Genomic DNA, 19,997 nt, shown 5'->3' with positions numbered 1-19,997 from the left:
CTTGTGCTACTGGACAGGGGTGGCCCTGCCGGATACAGCTCAAGGAGGACACTGCTGAAGTGAGACTCTGAACTGGGTCTGGATGTGGCCACTGAGAACAGTCAGATTACAAAAAATAAAGAAAAAAAAAAACAAAAAACCAAAAAGTATCTTGCTTTAAAAAGTGAAGTTTAGGAGGGCAGAACAAGGAACTGCTCCTGGAAAGATGAGACAACCATGAGAACCTCCAGAGAGGATGGAGACACAACCACTGACACCAGGGGAGCAAAGAATCATCAGGAACAATTAAAGGCTTGTCTACATTAGAGACCACCAACTCCAACAACACAGGGAATAGTCTAAATCGGAGCTAAATCAGAAATTTATTATTTACCTTAAAGTTTGGGAAGAAGAAAAACGCAGAGAGGTATCTTAGCACACTTTGTAAGCATTATTAGATGCAGATAACTTGTCTCAAGGCATCTTTAATAAAGTATCACCATAAAACCAACCAGGGGGGAAAAAAAAATGCATCTGTTTGCCTGACATAGGATTGGTGTTTTCTAGGCATCTACAATTATTACTGGAAAATAGTTTTTCTATATTTAAGACAATAAATAGTTATTTACTATGCAATATTAATATTTAAATTAATAACTGCTATTCTTTATTACACTGAACCTAGATATCAACCTTAATTGGCCCCATTAACGAAGTTTTATTAAGAAAACGTGATGTGACAGATTTATGATAGCAGCAAAAAGTGTGTTTTCTGTATTTCATGTAAGCCAAAAAGGGGACAATTAGGAAAAAGGAGACCACAGACTGATTCACAGATTTAAACCACAATTCACAAAGTGTTCAGCACCACTGTTATAATTCATTTTACTCATGGATTTAAAAGAAACAGCCTGAATCCCAGTCAAGTATTTTCCAAAACATCCTGCTTTTGTTCTTGTCAAACATGATGGATGCATTATGCCCCTTTGTCCTCAGATTTTCTTTCTGGCAACTTTGCAGTTTAATACTACTGTATTAAACTGAGCTTTTTGTGCCCTATCTGCTACTTGCCCTGGAATCCAAAAGCAACAATAAAAATCAGGCACGTGCAAGAAGTTCCGAAAGCATCGCTGTTTTTCAAAACACTGTTTTTAATATGTAAGAAAACACAGAACTTACTTTGGTATTGATGGTAAAGCTCTTTCACCTTCTGTGTAAACAAGAAGAAAAACAGGATTAAAGCTTTTGCAAGTTTCCAAATAACCTCTCTCAAAGTGAAATATATACATGCCTGAAACAATAATCATCACAATCTCTCACAGAAACTGAGGAGACTCAAAAGAATGTTCTATACATATAGAAAGAGCAGCATATCAACAACTCCCACCCACCCATACAGACCTTCAGGCAAACTCTCATCTGAGGAAACAACACATGCAGAATATAAAAGCTCTTTTTTATTCTTAACAAATAACTCCAATAAATCACTTGCAGAAGGTGTGACACTATCTCATCTCTCTGGTAAGAAATGCTTTTCTTTTATCTCCTAGATGTCCTAAGTGCTAACATATAAATAAAACAATTGAATCCAACCTGGATTTCCAAGCAAGACAACTGAAATAAATCATTAAAGCACATATTATCATATTGATTTCACACTGGCTTGAGACTATACAATAATAATGTTTTGTGCCAGAGAGTAAGTCAGCTTTTTGTACACTATATTCAAATCTTTGCCAGTCTTTCTTTGAAATTGGTAATGTGTGTAAGAGCTTGGATGTACATATTCAAGGGGTTTTTTCCTATTGGATTTGATGAAACCCTTGGTATTCCAGTGAGGAAGTTACTAATCCTTTAGCAAAACACCTTTTCAGTAGATTGGAGTATGCAGGGAAGGAGAGAAGATGGGTAATAGAAGTGTGTTTCATTCTCTAAATCAGTGCAGCTCTGATAAAGTGACCTGAGAGAATGGCCACACTTGCAGAAAACGGTGATGTATGCTGTTTAACAAAATCGTGTAAATTCTCATTTGTTTTTCTCCCATGTTAGAATTTCCAGGAATTACACATGTAAAAAACAGTCTCACCTTTGTGTATTAAGGGAGTGGGCAGAGAAACCCAGTACCCAAAAGCCACTCAACATGGCAAGACAACACTATTTTGGGTTATTTTTTTCTGCTGTCTATAGGTAGAAAAGCATCATTTGGCTCAGCAACATCAGTCTGTTTTAATCTGTCTGGTGGAGGGTGTTGAAAAGGAAGTTGCAGAAAAGAAGGGAAAGCAGAAGCTGCAATTTTCAAGCCCTGGAGCAGCTCAGCAAAGTGACAAGAGCAAGCACATGGAACTGGGGGACAGAGCAAGGACAGTAAGATTAAATAAACAGGTAGGAGATAGAGGTACTGTGATGTTAGGGTAAATCATATCTTTTGGGAAGGAAACAAAAGGCAAGGATCCTCTGAGACAGTGTGGAGTAACAAATATGAGACCAAGGGAGGTGCAGCCCAACAGTAAAAGACTGGGGAACAGGTATCCAAAAAAGAGAATGTAATGGGCACCAGAGGCTCAACCTGGATGAAACTGGGCAAAAGACACCAAGCTTGAAGGAACAGGCACAAGAGTCCTGCCCACTGCTATGCAGGCCTCCCCAAGGCTGTAAAGAACACTCAAAAGAACCTTCATTTTTCCATGACACCTAGAGCTGTCAGCATTAGTTGTGAAATCATCTTGTGTTCTGGTTTACACCAATTTATGCTGCTACTGCTGGTTGTTCCAATGCTGCTCTTACACTTGGCAATGGATTTAAGGCTTAGATGGTGCTGATAAATCACACATGTTATTGGTGGAACACAGAGTCTTCCCCTGTGTCAAAAAAGCTTCACTAAAATGCACAGTAAACCTTTTTATTCTGTATTTTTAAATCAAGGTAATGGATGCTCAATTAATAAGCAGCTATTCAAAATAATTCTCCTTGCGCTTTAATATGTAGCTCCACTGCATATTAACTGCACACTATTCAAAGTGCATTCTAAAGATGGAATTTTAATTTCCCCTAGGGCTTTTTTTTTTGTAGAGTATCATATTTGGGCGCTTCAGAAAGATCAGTGAATGATTTCATTAGATTTGATAGGAATGATTTCACAACACTTGCAGGGCCACAACGCTTCATATGTTCAAGGTACTGAGCTCAGATGAGATCTGACTGTTTTTCCCTCCTCCAACCTGTGAAGAAAGTGAGAAATACCACAGGTGTGCTGCCAGTGTGTGCTGAAGTCAACTACTACCTATCAAAGAGGATCTAAAGGAGATAAAGAGAGAATCTGACTTTCCACTGTGGTATTAAATTTCATTAAAGAAGAGAATCTCATTCTGGTCCTGCAAGCCCCCATTCCACTTTTTGAACAGCTTCCTATCAGTGCCAAGTGCAAAGCAAGGGTCGTAATAAAACATAGTAATTCACAACAAAACAAAATCTTGATTCCTCTGTAATAGCAAATCCCTTCTCAGATCTGTGAGATAGGGAGAATGTGAATAGAAGCAGAGTAAGGAGTAAGTTGAGTAGAAGTATGATGTAGTCAATGAGTTTGAAGAAGAAGAAAAGAAGCAAAGGAAAGGGGGAGGAATTGAAGGGAAAGTGAAGGAAGGGTGAGAAGAATTGAAGCAGTCTGGAAAAGTGTGAGGAAAAGATGGGCACAGACAGAGAAAAGCAGAGACCCTGACCCAATTAAATGAGTATGTGCTTCCAGATCCACTGGGAAATCACGCAGCACACATGGGTCCACCATACCCAAAACTGTTTTATCTGATCACCCCCCTTTTCACTGTCTCCTGCTGAATTCCACTGGACATAACTAGCTTTGTGCTCATTTGCATCAGAACAAGAGATCCGGACCTTCATCCTGGGGCTGATGGGGCTGGGAGATGTGGACAAGGCAGCTCAGCCCTGGGAAGAAGGAAGGAGCACCCAAAACTGCCTGGAAGCTGCAGCCTGGTGCCTGCAGGGACTGGCTACAGGGACAATACACCCCACTTGTGTGCTGGAGACATGTGTCAACTGCAGGGCTGTAAATGGACAGGGAAAGCTGGAAAAACAAGTAGATGTTTAAAATAAAAAACCATGAAAAGGTTTCCAGGCATCAAAAAAGCCTCATACACTCTGAAGTAGTACCAGAGGTGCACAGGGGTTGTAGTACCAGGGGGTTGGAACCAGATGATTTTTAAAGGTATCAGCAAACCCAAACTACTCTGTGATTCTTCTGTGATTTTATGCCTCCGCTATCACTGGATATAATTGAAGAAAAAAATAATCTGCATGGAACTCCTGATCTTGCAAACGCCTACATGTTCTCTGGATACAAACTGCTCACTTCAGGCACTGGTGCCCAAGCTGGTGCTCACCCTTTTACAGTTTCTATCCCAAATAAAATACCAAATATTCATTAGTACCCCTGCAGGTCTGAAGTCAAAATTTCTTACTAACAGCATCCCAGTCAAGGCATATGTTGTTTATCACAAGTTGAAACCCACAACATTTTTGCCCAATTCTATATTCTTTTAAAGAAATGGGATATGCATGGCTGTACTGGGGTTTCCACTGGATTGTCCAGGTGTTTCTACTCTGGATGGACACAGCAGACACAGCAGATGATGGACACAGCAGACCCCAGGCGGTTCCAGTGGTCCCAGCCAGGCTGGGGATGCCAGACGGAATGTAAATCGTCCTCACCTGACTGAAATTATTGTGAAAGCAAAATTAGTGAGGAGGCAAACTGAAGAGGTAACAGCATCCTATAATGGGAACACATGTTACCATTCCATTAAAATGAAAATGATGCCCAGGATAAATCTGGGTGAAAACAAAAACTTCACAAATTATTTAGATTTGGTATTTTTGAACACTTCCCAGGGCAGCTCGTTCCAATGCCTAACCACCTTTTTTAGGGAAGAAATTTCCCACACATCCAATTTAAACCTTGTCCGGAGCAACTGGGGGCTTTTTGCTCATGTCCTGTTACTTGTTACCTCCCCTGGCTACAACCTTCTTTTAAGCGGTTGTAGAGGGTGGAAAACACCCCATAACCTACAAGCTGACAATCAATTCAACTTTTAATGCATTTTTTCATTTGTGCTCTTGGCTTATAAAGGTAAGTGTGATAATGGAAACACAACTATTAAGTGTAACATTTCCATATTGGTTTAAAGGAACCTGTCTATCAAAATATTTATGAAAAATATAACAAACTGGATGGAAAAATGCCAAATACTGCCCACATCTTAAAACATTACTAAGTGCTCTTCCCAAACTAAGAGGAACTGGATCGTGAATGGATAGCACGGCAGATATCACAAAACCAGGCTCTGCCAGTAAACAGGGACAATTTATGAAGAGACTTGCAATAAACATAAATTTGCAACAAAGACAGGATGGGAAAGCTCAAAAGTGGGATAAAACACAACTGCGGGATCAAGAGTTGCTCCATGATTTGTTTCTGATGTTTCTTACACAACCAAACTCACTGTGGGAGGGATTTGGGAATGTAGATCATGATGGGGACAGCTCTCCTATGAAATGTTTAATTAATATGTTGGGTATTGCTATGAACTTGGAAAAAAAAAAAACCAAAAAAAACACAGACAAAAGAAACCCCAGAATTAATATATTAACTACAGTAATATATTAACTACAGGGGCTCTCTTCATGTATGCATAAACAGGAGTGTTCCCAAAGTGCTACCTGATGCTCCTGTTCAATCACTGCTTATCTGCTCATAAAATTCTGTGTTATAAGGACAGCACACAAAAAAACACCCTGCATTAGAAGCACTGATTTATCCTGCATTCACACCTACCAGAAACCTCAGTGCAGGGCATAGGAAAACCAGAGATATTGCCCCCCAGAGAGTTCAGTCAGCCTAGAAGATGTAGCAGCTGCTGTTAAAAAAGTCAGGTCAGAGCAAGATAGGAATTAGAAAGAAAAATTGCAAAGAGAACAAGTCAATTTTGATGGGCACCACCACCAGTGTGGAAGTGGCAGTAACTGGACAGGCCACATGTGCCCCTAAAGGAAAAGCAGAGACAGAGCTATCCATTAATTCAGGGAAGAGGTCATGTGTAGACATGAAACAGTTTTAAAAGATCAATTGTGGCTACAACAGTTCAGGCTGGAAAACAGCCAATCCACTGGCATTAGAAGGAAAGTTTTGGGAGTGAATAATAAGGATTGTAGCAAACCCCAAACGGTGATTTCTCAGAAAAGAAGAGGAACAAAAGACCTCCATTCATGGGCACACACTAGTCTGGTGACATGGAAATCTTGGATTGTGATACCTATTTTATTTTTAGAACAATAAATTATTATTATCTCTGATGCTAGCCTACCCTTTCAGTGTCTGATTTTGAGACCACCATCAACAAGTTGGCCTGGAGAGCTGAGTTTGTATTGAGGAAAAGATTTTCACTTGTGTGGAGACAAGGCTGCACAACTCACACAGGTTCTAACAAAGCTGCTTGTCTTGGAGCTAAAGGTCACTCACGCACACTAAGGGTCAGAAATCACAAAAAACATGTAAATTTAAGAATAATTTGAACAATTATCATGTGCTGTCAAAATACCTAACACCCTGCGATCACATTTCTTTATTACTGAATGCTCAAGTTTAAGTTTGGGGATTTTTTTGAGCCAAGCACAGGTAGGATGCTATAGACAGACCTGGAAAAGACTTATATTAACAACATCACCCCAGGAAAAATATGTGGCAGAAAAAACCAAGAATGTGGCTAAAAGAGCCTCAGTTTCACACTGGAGAGATGCTGGGATAGTTTGTGTACTTTCCTGTATTACAAACACAGAAGAAGGAAATACTTTATTGCTTTAGAAAGCAAGAAAGTTGGATGAATTTCCACGGGTAAAGATGAGAAAAACATGGAAGAAGAAAATTTCATTCTTAAGCAGCTTTGCTTGCATGTTTTTCAATAATTAAAGCTGTCTGAAACTGGAAAAAAATCTAATGAAATTTAATTAAATTCTGTCTAAAATGAGGTGTACCTGCAACCTCATCTCACTGCTTGCAGCTTGCGAGATGCTACAAAAACAACCGATAAGAAACTATAAAATGTATCTCTGCTTTAGTTCTATTTTATGAAAGAAACTCATGAGACCTCTTAAGGTTTTTATTTTAATTTTACTTTTTCTAGGAGAAAGGCAGAAACTAAAATAATACCACCAGTAAGAACCTTAACTAAACGCATCCTAGCCAACCTCAGTGAATTTCCACTTGTATACTGGGAATCGTTACAAGATAACACACCCTTGTTAGGAGTGCCTTTAATAATTACAATCACTTCTGCTAGTTAAGCCTGGAATTAGAGTAAAGCACTGATTACTGACATCAGTCTTAATTATCAGCTACTAAGCAATTTTTGATGCAGTGACAATTTACTATCAGTGCTTCTCATGGCTCCTCCCTGAGAGCCAAGAGCCTCAAGGTAAGGGTTTTTCTGCTCCCTCAAATGCAGAATAACCTGTGAGCACTCGGAGGGAGGAGGTGTCCTTACCTTTCTGGGGCCTGATGATGAAGGACTGCGTGGCCCCGTTCACCAGCCGGCAGTAGCCGTCGATCAGGTCAGCCATGTTCTCTGCAATGGTTAAGGATGGTGCTGTCACTGTCAGAGGCTACAGAAGGGAAAAAAAAAACAAAAAACAAGGCACCAACAAAAGAGGAATTATTGTAGCTGCAAACACCGAGTGGAACAGCTGTGTCATTGCATCAGAACTTCACACACGCCTGCAAAGCGTAAACAGAAGGATGTGGGTGAGCAGGGAAACACCAGAGAGATTTTTGCTTTTACTTTTGTGCAGTAAATTTCAAACAGGAGGTTCAGAAAGCACAGCTGGTAAAATCCTCCACTTAAATGTAGTGTTAGAGCTTATTAAATGTAAACCACTGTTGAATACAACTGCTATGCCTTCCAGGGTTATAATTAAGACAATTCTGAAGAAGTTGCTTAGTCCTTAAAGCTCTCACAGGTGGTATCTTTTTTCCCACCCTCTGCAGCAATTTATTCTTTACCTAAAAACAGCCCTTCCCAATTTCAAAAAAGATTAAAAAAATAAAGTAAGTACAGTGGAAAAAGAGATGAGAGCCATACAGACAAGCTATTAATTTCAATACCACCAACATTCATCATCCTCTGCACAGACCTGCCACCCTCCCTCAGTCCTGCTCTGCCACTGTTCTCTCGTGCACTGGACCAAGGAAAAGATTTGATTTCATGTCCAGTGCTGCTTCCATGTAATACAAGGGAAAAAATTTTCCTTCTTTCACATTTCCCCTTTACATAAAAGTGGAATTGCTCTGTTTCCTCTCTAGGATGCAGTACATATGCACAGGTTGCTATTAATTTGCATTTAAGAGCTACTGTTTTCATATTAAGCTGCTTCTGTGAATATCTAAGTCTACAAGCACCAGATGCAAAACATTAAACAGGTAATGAACTTTAAATCTACTTTAAAATCAAACCCAGAACAAAAGTCCAATATAGAGAATATTCACATGAGGAGTATGTTACACCCCACTCCTTGCAAGGAAAAAGAAAGAAGCAAGTTTATCACCACATACAATATCAATAACATACCTCAGGTGCACCTGCTATCTTGAGTTGCAACATCCCTTTTCTGTCCTTGTCTTCACTGTTTGAATACTGAATGGTTTGCACTTGATTGAAGTCTGCTAGATGGGTTGGCTGCAGAAAGACAACACAAAAAAAATGAGGAAAAAACCCCCAAATTACAGCAAAATAGCCTGCCTTTATCCCTGGTGTTGCAAAAGCACAGGGACGCTGATCCCCAAACTACACATGCAGAAATCTGTTCTCTGTTTCCTTCTAGAGTTTCATTACCACTCACTCACAAGACACACAAATATCCAGAATCTGGAAAAGGAATCCAGCTCCACTGTGCCCACAGAGGTCACTGTTGAGTAGTGCCAAGCTCACACTCAAGTGAGAACAACCTCTTAGATATCAACGGAGAAAACTCAACAGGTAAAAACCACATGGAACCTGCCCTTCAGACTGCTGGCAAAGGTATGTTCTTTGCTGTGTATTCCTGATTTCCCCATCTTTTCACTGCTTTTGAACTCATTTCAATGGAAAGCAGGACATGGGCTCAGCTTAAGCTGTGACTGTAAAGTTTCCAAACATTTTGCTGAAGGATCTGTCTGGACCAGAGCTCCCTTGCACCATGGGGGTGAACAGGAAATACTGAAACACAGTTGGAATCAAGTAAGGAAACGGCTGTGAAGGGTATGAAGAAAGCAAATAAGCAGTGCCTGCACAAATGTGCTCACCAACTGGTTAAACAAGCTCTGCATTTACACATTCCTAAGAAAGAGAATAACTCAGAACAATTCACATGTTTCATTGGTAAAAAGTCCCCACCAGTGCTTCAAATTCTGCAAGCGAGCACTTCACTGGGTAGAAAAGCCAACAAATTCAGTATAAAGCTGACACTGTCTCTGTACCTAACACCAGTGCCTTCCCTTTGATCCCAAATCACCAATTAATATCTGACTAAGAGCTGCACATGCTGAGAGCTCCCAGCTCTGCTGTGTTTAACCCAGAGATCAGCCTGGTCACTCCCCTTTCTGTGACATCCCATTCACAACAGGTCATGGTTGTTTAACACAGTGACTGAGAAAAAACCCCACAAAACAGAAGCAAGACTTACATTTGCACCCTTGTCTGTCAGGTAACTGATTCCTTCCTCTGGGCCAATTGCCAGTTCCACTGAAATAATCCAGCTTGACTTGGGAGTCAAAGAACAAAGACAGGGCAGAATTTCAGTAGTAAGACAAGGCCTTGCTACGAAACAATATCATCCAGTGTGATAATTACAAGTTTTAGTCATTAATATCTAGAAGCTTCAACTCCTCAAACAAAATTGTATTAAAATCAAGTAATTCTGTAAGTGGCAAAACTCCTCATGACTGGTCTCCTGGGCATCTCTGCTACTCAAACTACATTTCCACATGTTTTATCTTAGGTCTACATGAGAACTGTGGATTTCCTTTATTTCCTCTTCTAATGAACATTGATATTCAAGTTCTAATTTCTGCTGGAGCCTCCATTTTCACAAACCTTCCAGACCTGGAACTTCCCCAAAATTTGCTTGTAATAGGTAGAGATTAACAGGTGTTAGATGAAAATTTACTAACACAGGTAGAGAAGTTTCATTTCCTTGCGTAAACAGCTGAAAAAGTGTTTGATTTTCACAAACAAAGCACCTATAAAATATTTTACTTTACATACAATTCTTACACAACTCATTTTTTTTTAAACAGCCAATGGAGAAAGTTCTAAATAAAATCTATAAATACAGTGTGTTGCTAATGAAATCCAATTGTCACTACATGAAAACAGGAGGTAAGCAAAAAATTATTGCAGAACCAAGCAAAAGTAATTGGACTTAAAACTCCAGAATGTATTCTGGTGACTGTCACATTCCTCTACTTACACCGAGGGCACACTTGAAGCATTCTTTGTCAAATCTGTACACTGGAGAGAGGATCTCAAAGAACTTCAAAATACTTTCTTCTCTGTTGAGGTTGGCAAATTGTCGAAATGTTTGCTGGATTAATTTCCGTAGTGTTTTCGCCTGTGTATTAAAACATTTAGAGAACAATTATTTTAAATCTAATAGCTGAGGGACATTTTAAGAGTTTTGGTCACTTAGCAGCACTAACAGTGTCTTTATCAATGAAATGCAGACGATTCTCAAGGAATAAAAAAAGCTTCAAAATGTAAGCAGCAGTTCTGCCTTTAAACTTCTGCTTAGGATCAATATTATTTCTGCTATATTATAGAGAGGATATCTAACTAATAAAATTTTGAATAAGTTATAGTAACAGACCACATGTTAACCCTTCCAGGAATATTTATTTGTTGTAAGATCCTCATTTCTCTCAACTTCTGAACTGTACCATGATAAAAAAAAAAAAACGAAAAAAACACACAAAACAAAACGAAACCAACCAACCAACTAACCAAACAAAAAAAAACAACAAAAAAACCCAACCCACACCTCACATTTTATAACTTCACATGAGCTTTTAAACCTAAATCATCATTCTCTCTCTTACCTGGCAATAACAAGCCAGCTGTAGTTGTATCCTAATCTCTGCACACAGTAACTTAGAATATCCATAACAAAGTGGATTCTTTCAGTCTGATAATGACCAAAAAATACTTCAGTATAAAAAGATGAAATTGAAATAGTAGACTGAGTGTAAAAAGTAAAGCAAACATTTAAATTAAACAACATTAACTATGTTGTCTAGCACTTTATTAACTGTTTCCAGGTTACAAATAACCACTTTGAGCAGCACGAAGGATAGTTAAATTAACACCTTAATAAAACGAATTATCTGCCTGTTCATAATGTATAATCCCTGAAAGGAAGCCACTTATATTAAAATAAAAACAGGGCCTGAGAAGCAGTATCTCTAAGATGCCCCCAATCTGAACAAGCCATCAAGAATGGTGAATAAAAACATTTGCTCAAAGTGACTGAATGGTGTTAAAAAACCCATTTCTAATACATCCTCCAACTAACAACAACGACAGAAAGCAAAACCACGCTTATCTTCCCAATATGTCAAGGTTAAGAGAGGAATTACTGTTGTTCCTCCATGCACACATATCTGAATGTCCCATTTTAACAGCAGTAAAACTCTTTATTCTCCCACACTGCCTGTTAACACTCCAGGCACTACACAAATAGCAACTTCCTTTTGTCGTTAGCACTTGCAGCCAGATTAGACACTCATTTTTAGAAAGCCTTCACAGAACGTTCAGAAGTCAAAACAGCCAGAAATGTTTATGTGGAGTGTTTAGGAGGAGTTACTCCAGTAGCAGGAATCCAGGGGTGTTGCATATTCACAAAATGATCCGTTTTGCAATGATGCATATATAGGTTGGAAAAAAAGCCCTCTCAGCACATACTGTATTGTCAAATTAACAAAGAAATCCGTGAATTTGGTGTAATTTTGAATTATTTTGTCAGTTTAGCGGAACAGACTATCAGCTGGATTGCTAAGGAGGCTGCAGAGCTGGACAGGGTAATGAAGCCTTTGGCAGTCAGATTTCCCTCGTGCACCCAGAGCTGCCTCAGGCTTTGGTAGGACTCAGACACTCTGCACTGCACCTCCCTGTTATCTTTATTTTTACAGAGAAAACCAACTTCAAGGCAACTGCAAACCTCAGCTTTAGCTTATCCCTGGCAAATACCAGGAGCAAGACACAACAAAATAAAAAAACATTTACCAGCTCAAGGCGTCCCAAATATTTCAGCCACTCAGTTGATGAAAGATACTTTATTCTGCCCATGGTTTATTTTCCTGACCAATTCCAGCATCACATTTACTGCCAGGAATACTGGCATATGTTATCCGGCTCTTTTCAGTCCACCAAGAAGAACTGGTCACTTCAAATTTTAAGATCATGAGCAAGGTGTAAAGATAAAAACTCCATTAGGGTCACAGAATGGTTTGGGTGGGAAGGGACTTTCAAGCCCATCTTGTTCCCTGCCATGGGCAGGGACACCTTCCACTATCCCAGGTTTCTCCAAGCCCCATCCAACCTGGCTTTGAACACTTCCAGGGATGGGATATCCACAACCTCTCTGGGCAACCTGTGCCAGTCTCCCCACTCTCACAGGGAAGAATTTCTTCCCAACATCCCATCCAGACCCCCCTCTGTCAGTGTGAAGCCATTCCCTGGGTCCTGTCACTCCATCCCTTGTCCCAAGTCCCTCCCCAGCTCTCTTTCAGATCCTTTAGGCACTGGAAGCTCTCAGCTCTCCCCAGAGCCTTCTCTTCTCCAGGCTGAACAGCCGCCAAAACCACACCTCTTCCCTAACAGAAGCATCTACCACAAATATCTGCAAATAGCTACTTCAAGTGAAATGCACTGAAAACTTGCTCTTAAAAGCATTTCTAAGAACAATTGTTCGCAATCTGTACTTGTTCAAAGCAGAGAGAATTGAGAGAAAGAATTAATTTTATATTTCATGGCTATTGGGAACCCTCCTTTGCCTGCCAGTTCAAATTCCCTGGTTTTCACAAACTGTAAGAGCAATTCGAGGATTTGGACTGATCCTGTACTATTTTGAATAAGGATTTCATTTTCATTCAAAAGCAGACAGACTTCTCCTTCCCTTGTTTTTCTTCTTCATATGCCCAACTTTTTTTTTTTTTTTTTCCATGTCTTTGTAAGGTTCTGCTCAGCTTCACCTTCTGGAAACTCTTGCTACCTCTTTCTGCTATTCTCCCCACTTCAGGATTTCCTAAGTGCAGTTTTCTTGGTCAGTCAGTTTTCTGGCTCCATAGTATTATTTTTGAGACAGTTATTCATACTTTTACGTCTGGAGCCTTTTACCACAATTTTTCCCGTTAGCAGAAAATACAGTTTCAGATAATTGCTTAAATTAAAATGCAGAGGGGATTACTTAAATCCACTTGACTTCATTAGCTCCTGATTTTCAAAAGTCTTTTGAAACAAAACCTTGTCATGTCAGACCTTTTGTGTTTACCCATTTAAATCACAATGCAGACTCTTTCCAAATCTCAAGCTGAATTTTATTCTCTCTATAAAGCTCCACTGCTTACCAAAACCAGCTCCAAAACAGCAATTTATGATTTATACTTTCATGTATGAATTGTAAGAGACATTTTACCAGGACATTCATATTGAGGCAGCTATAAATGTAAAGTACTTGGTGACCGCTCCTAATCCCCCTTTTCAACACATGTTGAGAAAAATTTGCATTTTTTACTTTGAGAACATATGGACTTCAATGGGAGTGAGATTCAAGTAACGTTTATAGTCTTAGCTAGGATTAACTTAAGCAGAAATTACTGGAAATCTTCCTTGAATAAGTTGGATACAGTCTTGAGCAAGGAAGGCATCAAGTTTATCAAGTTCCAACTAAAATATTCTTTTTTCTTACATGTTCCCTTCCTCTTTCTCCAGAAGTCTCATTTTTCTTTTAGGGAAGAAACAACAACAACAACAAGTTATTTGATACAAGAGGCTCTAAGGACTTGTTTTGCACTTTTACTCCCAAGGTTTGAGAGGCAGAGCTGCACCCCTCTCACAGCAGCTCAGCAAGGCCGTGTGGATCACTGTATCCCTGTCCTGCCAACTGCATGACTGGGATTTACATCCCACCAATCCGACAGCTTGGATGTTTTTATCACAAAGCAAAACTGGACAGCAATTCCCTTAGGACTGTACAGTGAAAACTGTAATGCAATTTTCAGATTTCCGACACTCTTTTCTCTACAGCAGTATAGGACTGACTGGGACTGTAATTACCTTCACTGAATCTAGTAAACTCTTCGGGAAAAACCGTCTCAAACCAACATCTTTCCTGAAAGAAAAAATAAACACAGCATTAATATCAAAAACATTGTGCAGTATCATCTTTCTCTTTTCAGGATGGTGCTTTGGGTCTATTTATTGTTTTGCTTTTTAACTAGCATATACAATTACTAAACCATTTTCCTAACAAGGTCCTTGAAAATCTCAGAGTAACAGACTACCACTGAAATTCTAACTAGAGCCACTCCACATCAAATGTGGCACAGCAGCAAAGTTCAAACCCCAAAGGATATTGCATTTTACCAGGTACCTGTGTGGAAAGTCTGTAATTTGAAATGGTGTCTCGGGCACAGAGGAGTTTTGAGAATAAAAACTGTAATTTGTACATGCTTTAATAATTTCAAGAATATAGAAGAAATAATCTTAGAGCATGTAGTCAGATGAGAAGGGAACAACATGAAAGTGGAAAACCCTGAGAAGCCTCTGTTAGAATGGAGCAGATTATAATTAAGCATTCTAGAATGGTTTGGGTTTGAAGGGACCTTAATGACCCATGCAGTTGCCCTGGGCATGGACACGTTCCACGAGACCAGATTGCTCAGAGCCCCAGCTTTGCCTAAGGAATCCAGGAATCCATACAGGAATACTCATGATATCACCTCACAAAGCATGCTGAGTGCAATTCCACTATGTTTTAGCCTTTGAGGCACTAAAATTAAGTTTAAATTTCTACTATTATTTTTTCCTCATACGGAGCAAATTAAAATGACCAACTTCTTCCTGCAAGCAATCTCACTTTTTGCAACCATAAATCAGGTGACTGAGAGCTCAGATTTTGCAAACTGAATTTATCAAGTTCACATTCACAATTATAAATTGGGTTGTAGCCCTGGTTTGAAAACCAGAGGCAGAAAATATTTCTATGCTCTGATGTGCTGCATGCAGCTTATGTCTGATGTGTGCTTGTGTCACTCACTACAACTGAACATCAGCTTCACAAAAAGGTGCTCGAGAAGTTGCCAATGGTATTAGTGCAGAAGACACCACTGTACAACCAAGTGCAAAAACCTCATATGTAAAAAAGGAAAAACTAAGAGAAAAGTATAAATAGGAAAAGGATTTATAGCTCAAAGGTGTTATTGACTTTTTTTCTTTAAAAAAGGATGTTACCATCTCTTTGAAACGTTCTTATCTGCTTCTGGAACAAGTATGAAAGCAAGCTTTCCATGACTGCATGCTTTGAACACACACAGAAATACATCTGGAATCCTTACACTTGGCAAAGCAAGTAAAAGCCGTTAGCAAGCGGAGATATTCAGGATTTATTGACTGCTACCGAACAGCACAAGAACAAAGCCAACAGTAAAGTGAATAAAAAAAGCTCCCTCAGAAGAATAAACCAGGGTATTTTTAAAGCTCTCTGAAGATGAGTAGTATACAATTTCATACTAAAAACATCCTCAGCCAGGAGGAGCAGAATGTTCATGTGCAGCACTGGCATCTGTGCGATGACACTAAGCTGCAGGATTATAAAACTTCATAAATGTTAATTCCTGCCATGCATTTCTTCTCAAATGTAAATGATACTCGGTTTATCATCCCACACAGTTAAATGAATCTAACACACTATTACCATGTAAATAATATGCAAAGACATTTTGACAGGGATGTATTCGTTTAACATTAAGCATTTGAGAGAGAGTTGGTGCTTCTGAAACGAAGCACCTTCCATCACCCTGGTACCCCCATCTTAACAGTCCTGCAGCACACGGCTGCACAGCCTCATTTGATTCAGCACTAGGACAAGCTGCAGAGCGGCCTTTTGTACAGAACCGGGTGCAACAAACTGAGAAGAAACTCTTATGCAGAGTACAACAGACCACAAGTTGGCCTTAACAAAACTTGTTAATGAAGCAATTCCTATGTTTAGCTGAGATGGCAAATTTATTTACTGGAGGAGAATTTAACAAAAGAACCATACAGATTTAATGCCCTGGCCAGCGACAGCTTACAGATACCTATGAATAAGAGAATGAGCGCTGGAAATTGGAACATGCAAACAGTTTTACACACACAACCCTACAAACTCCTTCCCAGCTGCGCTGTGTGGGGGTGGAATGGCCAACAAGGGAGACACCAACTCAGGGCTCTGGATGAAGGACTCAGACATCTGGTTTCTGACTGCCAACAAGAGATAACCAGCACTGAGAGCCTGGTTCATACAGCTCTACTGCAGCTTTGTACTCAACCTCATCTACTCCCGCCTACTTGTGGGCTTAAATCTAAACTCAGTATTTTTAACGTACAAACTTTGATCAGATTAATAAAACACCAGCTACCTATAGGTGATACTGCTTGTCTTACAATGATAAGCAGCTTTAGGCAGCATATACCATGTATTTTTCACCTCAATTCAAGTTACAACAAGAAAAGTAACGTTAGATTAACATAATAGACTTTAACACGCCTTTTACCAAATTGTGGCTGCACCTGTTCCTTCCTACAGCTCCCATTTCTGTACTTGTAATTATCCCTGTTCTCGCTAACAGGCTTCACATTTATTATGAAAAAATTCTTTCTCTCCATGAAGGCCCAACTATTAAAGGCTACTTAACAATTTGATCCCATCTACCATTTCCCATCCAGATCTGTTCTCCTATGACAATCTGATCAAAGACAAACATACATCAAATAGACATCTGACAAAGGCAGGCAAGGAGCAATCACACCCAATGCAAAAAAGGGCCATTTAAAAATTGCTCTCAGCTGGTTAAGTGCCTCATGATGTACTAAAACCAGCAATCCCCCCACAAAAAATGCCAAAGAGCCTCACTTGAGCAATAAATATTACTTGTACAGTTAAACATTTATGGGCTATTAAGGTGGTAAGATCAAATGAATGCATTTTGGGGATCACTGGCACTTTTTAGAGACCCTTTCCAGCTTTTAATTATCTACAGTATAGTCAGTTTAAGGCGGTTTCATCCCTCCCAGCTAAATCCCATACAAATCAAAGGTTCTCAAAAAAGAAGAAACTTTTGAAATGCACAATTCCCCACATCCAATTCTACATGGCATTAAGCTGTTACATTTTGAATATCAGTGTTTTGTTTCACTTTGCCCTCCACAGCAGCAATTTATTACTTCCTACCAAAGCAGTCACTGTTTGGAGAACACAGACTGAAGGAAAGAAATCACTGTTAAACTGGGAGCAGCACCACACTGAGTCCTCCTGGAGCTCTCACCTGTTACAATTATTAATTTATATTTTGTGTGACCTGTTATGACCCCACTTTCCTTTTGTCTCATTGTTTCCAAAGTCATTAACCTAATTACTAATGCTTGTATCTTCTGACTTGTCAAAACCCTGGCTTAAAATACTTTACTCAAGTTCTTACTGGAACACATGTATGTAAACTACACCAACCCTAAGTCACATACTTTCAAATCTTTTTAATTATCCCCTTTTAGTCTTGTCTATCTGCTCATCCCCTGTATTTTTATCAGTCTTTTCTCATTTTGTGATATGTTTCATCAACCAGGATATTTCCACTAATGTTTCTACAGACAAAAACCTGAAGTCCTTAAAAAAATAAATTTAAAAATCCCTAATTCAAACAAAAGCAAAGTTTAAAAAAATCTGGATAAATATAGGAGCACTACAGAAATACCAAATAAGCAGGCTATTCATTAAAGTTATCTTTACCTAGTAATATCATAGATCCCTCAAAAATCCTTCTAAACTTATTCATTGGTGTATAAAATCTTACCTTCCTCCTCCAAATACTCTACATTTACATCTCTAAAAGTTAGCACCCATTTGTCATTAAAAATAAGATTAAAAAATCGAGACTTCAATGCTGCAACAACCTTTTATCCCAATTCTGTGTTAAACAGTACAGGATCTTTTCACAAGGGTAGTTGGCAGAGATGAGTATTTCATTGGTACATGTATGTCTGAAACTTTATCCACTATATAAATACAAATAAAACCAGTTTTCAGGTTTTTGCTAAAAAGCTGAAGGACTTTGGCTTGTTTGAACTGAAGCCATCTCTTGTACAACACGAATAAGAAAACAAAACATTTCAGTACAAGGATGCTCCTTGGTCTTCTTAAAATTTGTGATAGAGATAAACAATAACCTTGTTAATTGCAAGGTCACAACTCAGAAAATGCCCACACTGAGAGAACAGAAACAACAATACCACAAACATTTTCAAGTAACTCCAACTTCACCACAAATGAGTCACAACTAGAGAATGCAACCGGGCACAGAAAACACTGAGAATAAAATCACCTCACAACCAGAGCTGGCAAACCCCATAAACATTAGCAAAATGGCTAAAAACCACAGTAAGCCTCCTGATCAAGTTTAAACTACTCCAAACCTGTTTCTCTGGACCAGAGTTAAAAGCACTTTTCCTACTTCTACATCTCAGTGGGTTTCATCATCTTTTTCTTACACTAAAGCATCTTAACAACCTTGATGGAATAGAAGGATTACAACAGGAATCTTCTGTCATTGGACTGAATTTACTGTTCCTGATGCAGAGAAGGGACGGTTCAAACTCCAAGCTAGAACACAATACTTACTCTAACACTTCATAGTTGGACTTCTTTTCTAATGCATTGCCTCTCATCTCTCCGTAGGATCTCCTGAAGTCAGGAAAAATATTTGAAAGCAACAATTATTGGATAATTCAGCCTAAAACTACAATATCAGAACTTTCACTCAGCATCAGAAAACACTGCAGAATAAATACAAAGGTAAGTATTAAGTACATTATTATTCTACCTCAACAGATCAGATTTTTATTTTACAAAGTAACCAATTTTAAACCACTGCTGCTACCAAAAGAAGTGACCTAACCTGGCCTTCAGCAGCTCCTTTCTACCTCCCATTGCACTCCCTTGTGAGAGCCCTAGGTGCATGGAACAGGGAGAACCAGAGGAAGCAGGGAATGATGAAAGCTGCTTCAATCCAGACACATTCACATTAACAAGTAAATGAATAAATAAGAAAGCTTTGCTAGCAGAGGGCTGGAATTGTTGTTTTCACAGAGAAAATGGACCAGCAATGCCCATTCAAAGAGCTTCAGCAGCTCATCTTCGAGAAATATCTCATCAAATGTACTGAAGAGCCACAGCTTAAGAACCAGGGAAGGCAGGACCTGGCTGACAACATAATCACGGATTATTATTATATTCATCACACGTTTTGAAATAAGGCACAGTGATTTTGTAAGTACATAAGGAGTTTAGACAAAGAATTTTTGTTTTCTACGTGGCTACCAGCAAAACTTGCAACAAAGGCATCAGGTTCTCCTGTGATACCTGGGAAATTTCATAAGCCTAAATTCTGTTTTAATTTGGAAAGTACTGTTCAAAGGAAACTTTCATTCTCTCCTAACAAGTTTACATTTGTCAGTCATTTCTTATCAATTTTACTTCTATAATCTCCCTGAGTGAGACATCAGCATAACTAAAGCAAATGTTTCAGGCTGGAAATTCTCCATAAATTAGCAAAAGCCAACACATGCATTTCAAAGCTGGGAACTCTCTCAAGGATCTTTTAATCTGATATATTTATCTTTATTTTCCAGATGTCTATACAGTTGACAAGAACACCAAAAATACCCAAA

General features: G+C 39.0%; 1 protein-coding gene across 18 annotated transcripts in view; it reads right to left on the bottom strand.

The window, feature by feature from the left end:
• PTK2 (protein tyrosine kinase 2) overlaps positions 1-19,997 on the bottom strand; it is a 189,863-nt gene that overhangs the window by 54,720 nt on the left and 115,146 nt on the right. For all 18 annotated transcript variants that reach the window (XM_040087474.2, XM_058424138.1, XM_058424167.1 and 15 more), the window contains 7 exons: positions 18,949-19,011; positions 14,349-14,403; positions 10,489-10,629; positions 9,703-9,780; positions 8,610-8,717; positions 7,530-7,647; positions 1,159-1,189 (listed from right to left, as the gene is read on the bottom strand). In XM_040087474.2, the coding sequence (XP_039943408.1) occupies positions 1,159-1,189; positions 7,530-7,647; positions 8,610-8,717; positions 9,703-9,780; positions 10,489-10,629; positions 14,349-14,403; positions 18,949-19,011 (594 nt within the window). The remainder of the gene's footprint in view (positions 1-1,158; positions 1,190-7,529; positions 7,648-8,609; positions 8,718-9,702; positions 9,781-10,488; positions 10,630-14,348; positions 14,404-18,948; positions 19,012-19,997) is intronic.

This window comes from Hirundo rustica, chromosome 1 (assembly GCF_015227805.2).
Source record: "Hirundo rustica isolate bHirRus1 chromosome 1, bHirRus1.pri.v3, whole genome shotgun sequence".
Lineage (NCBI taxonomy): Eukaryota > Metazoa > Chordata > Aves > Passeriformes > Hirundinidae > Hirundo > Hirundo rustica.
This window is presented reverse-complemented; position numbering and strand designations above follow the sequence as displayed.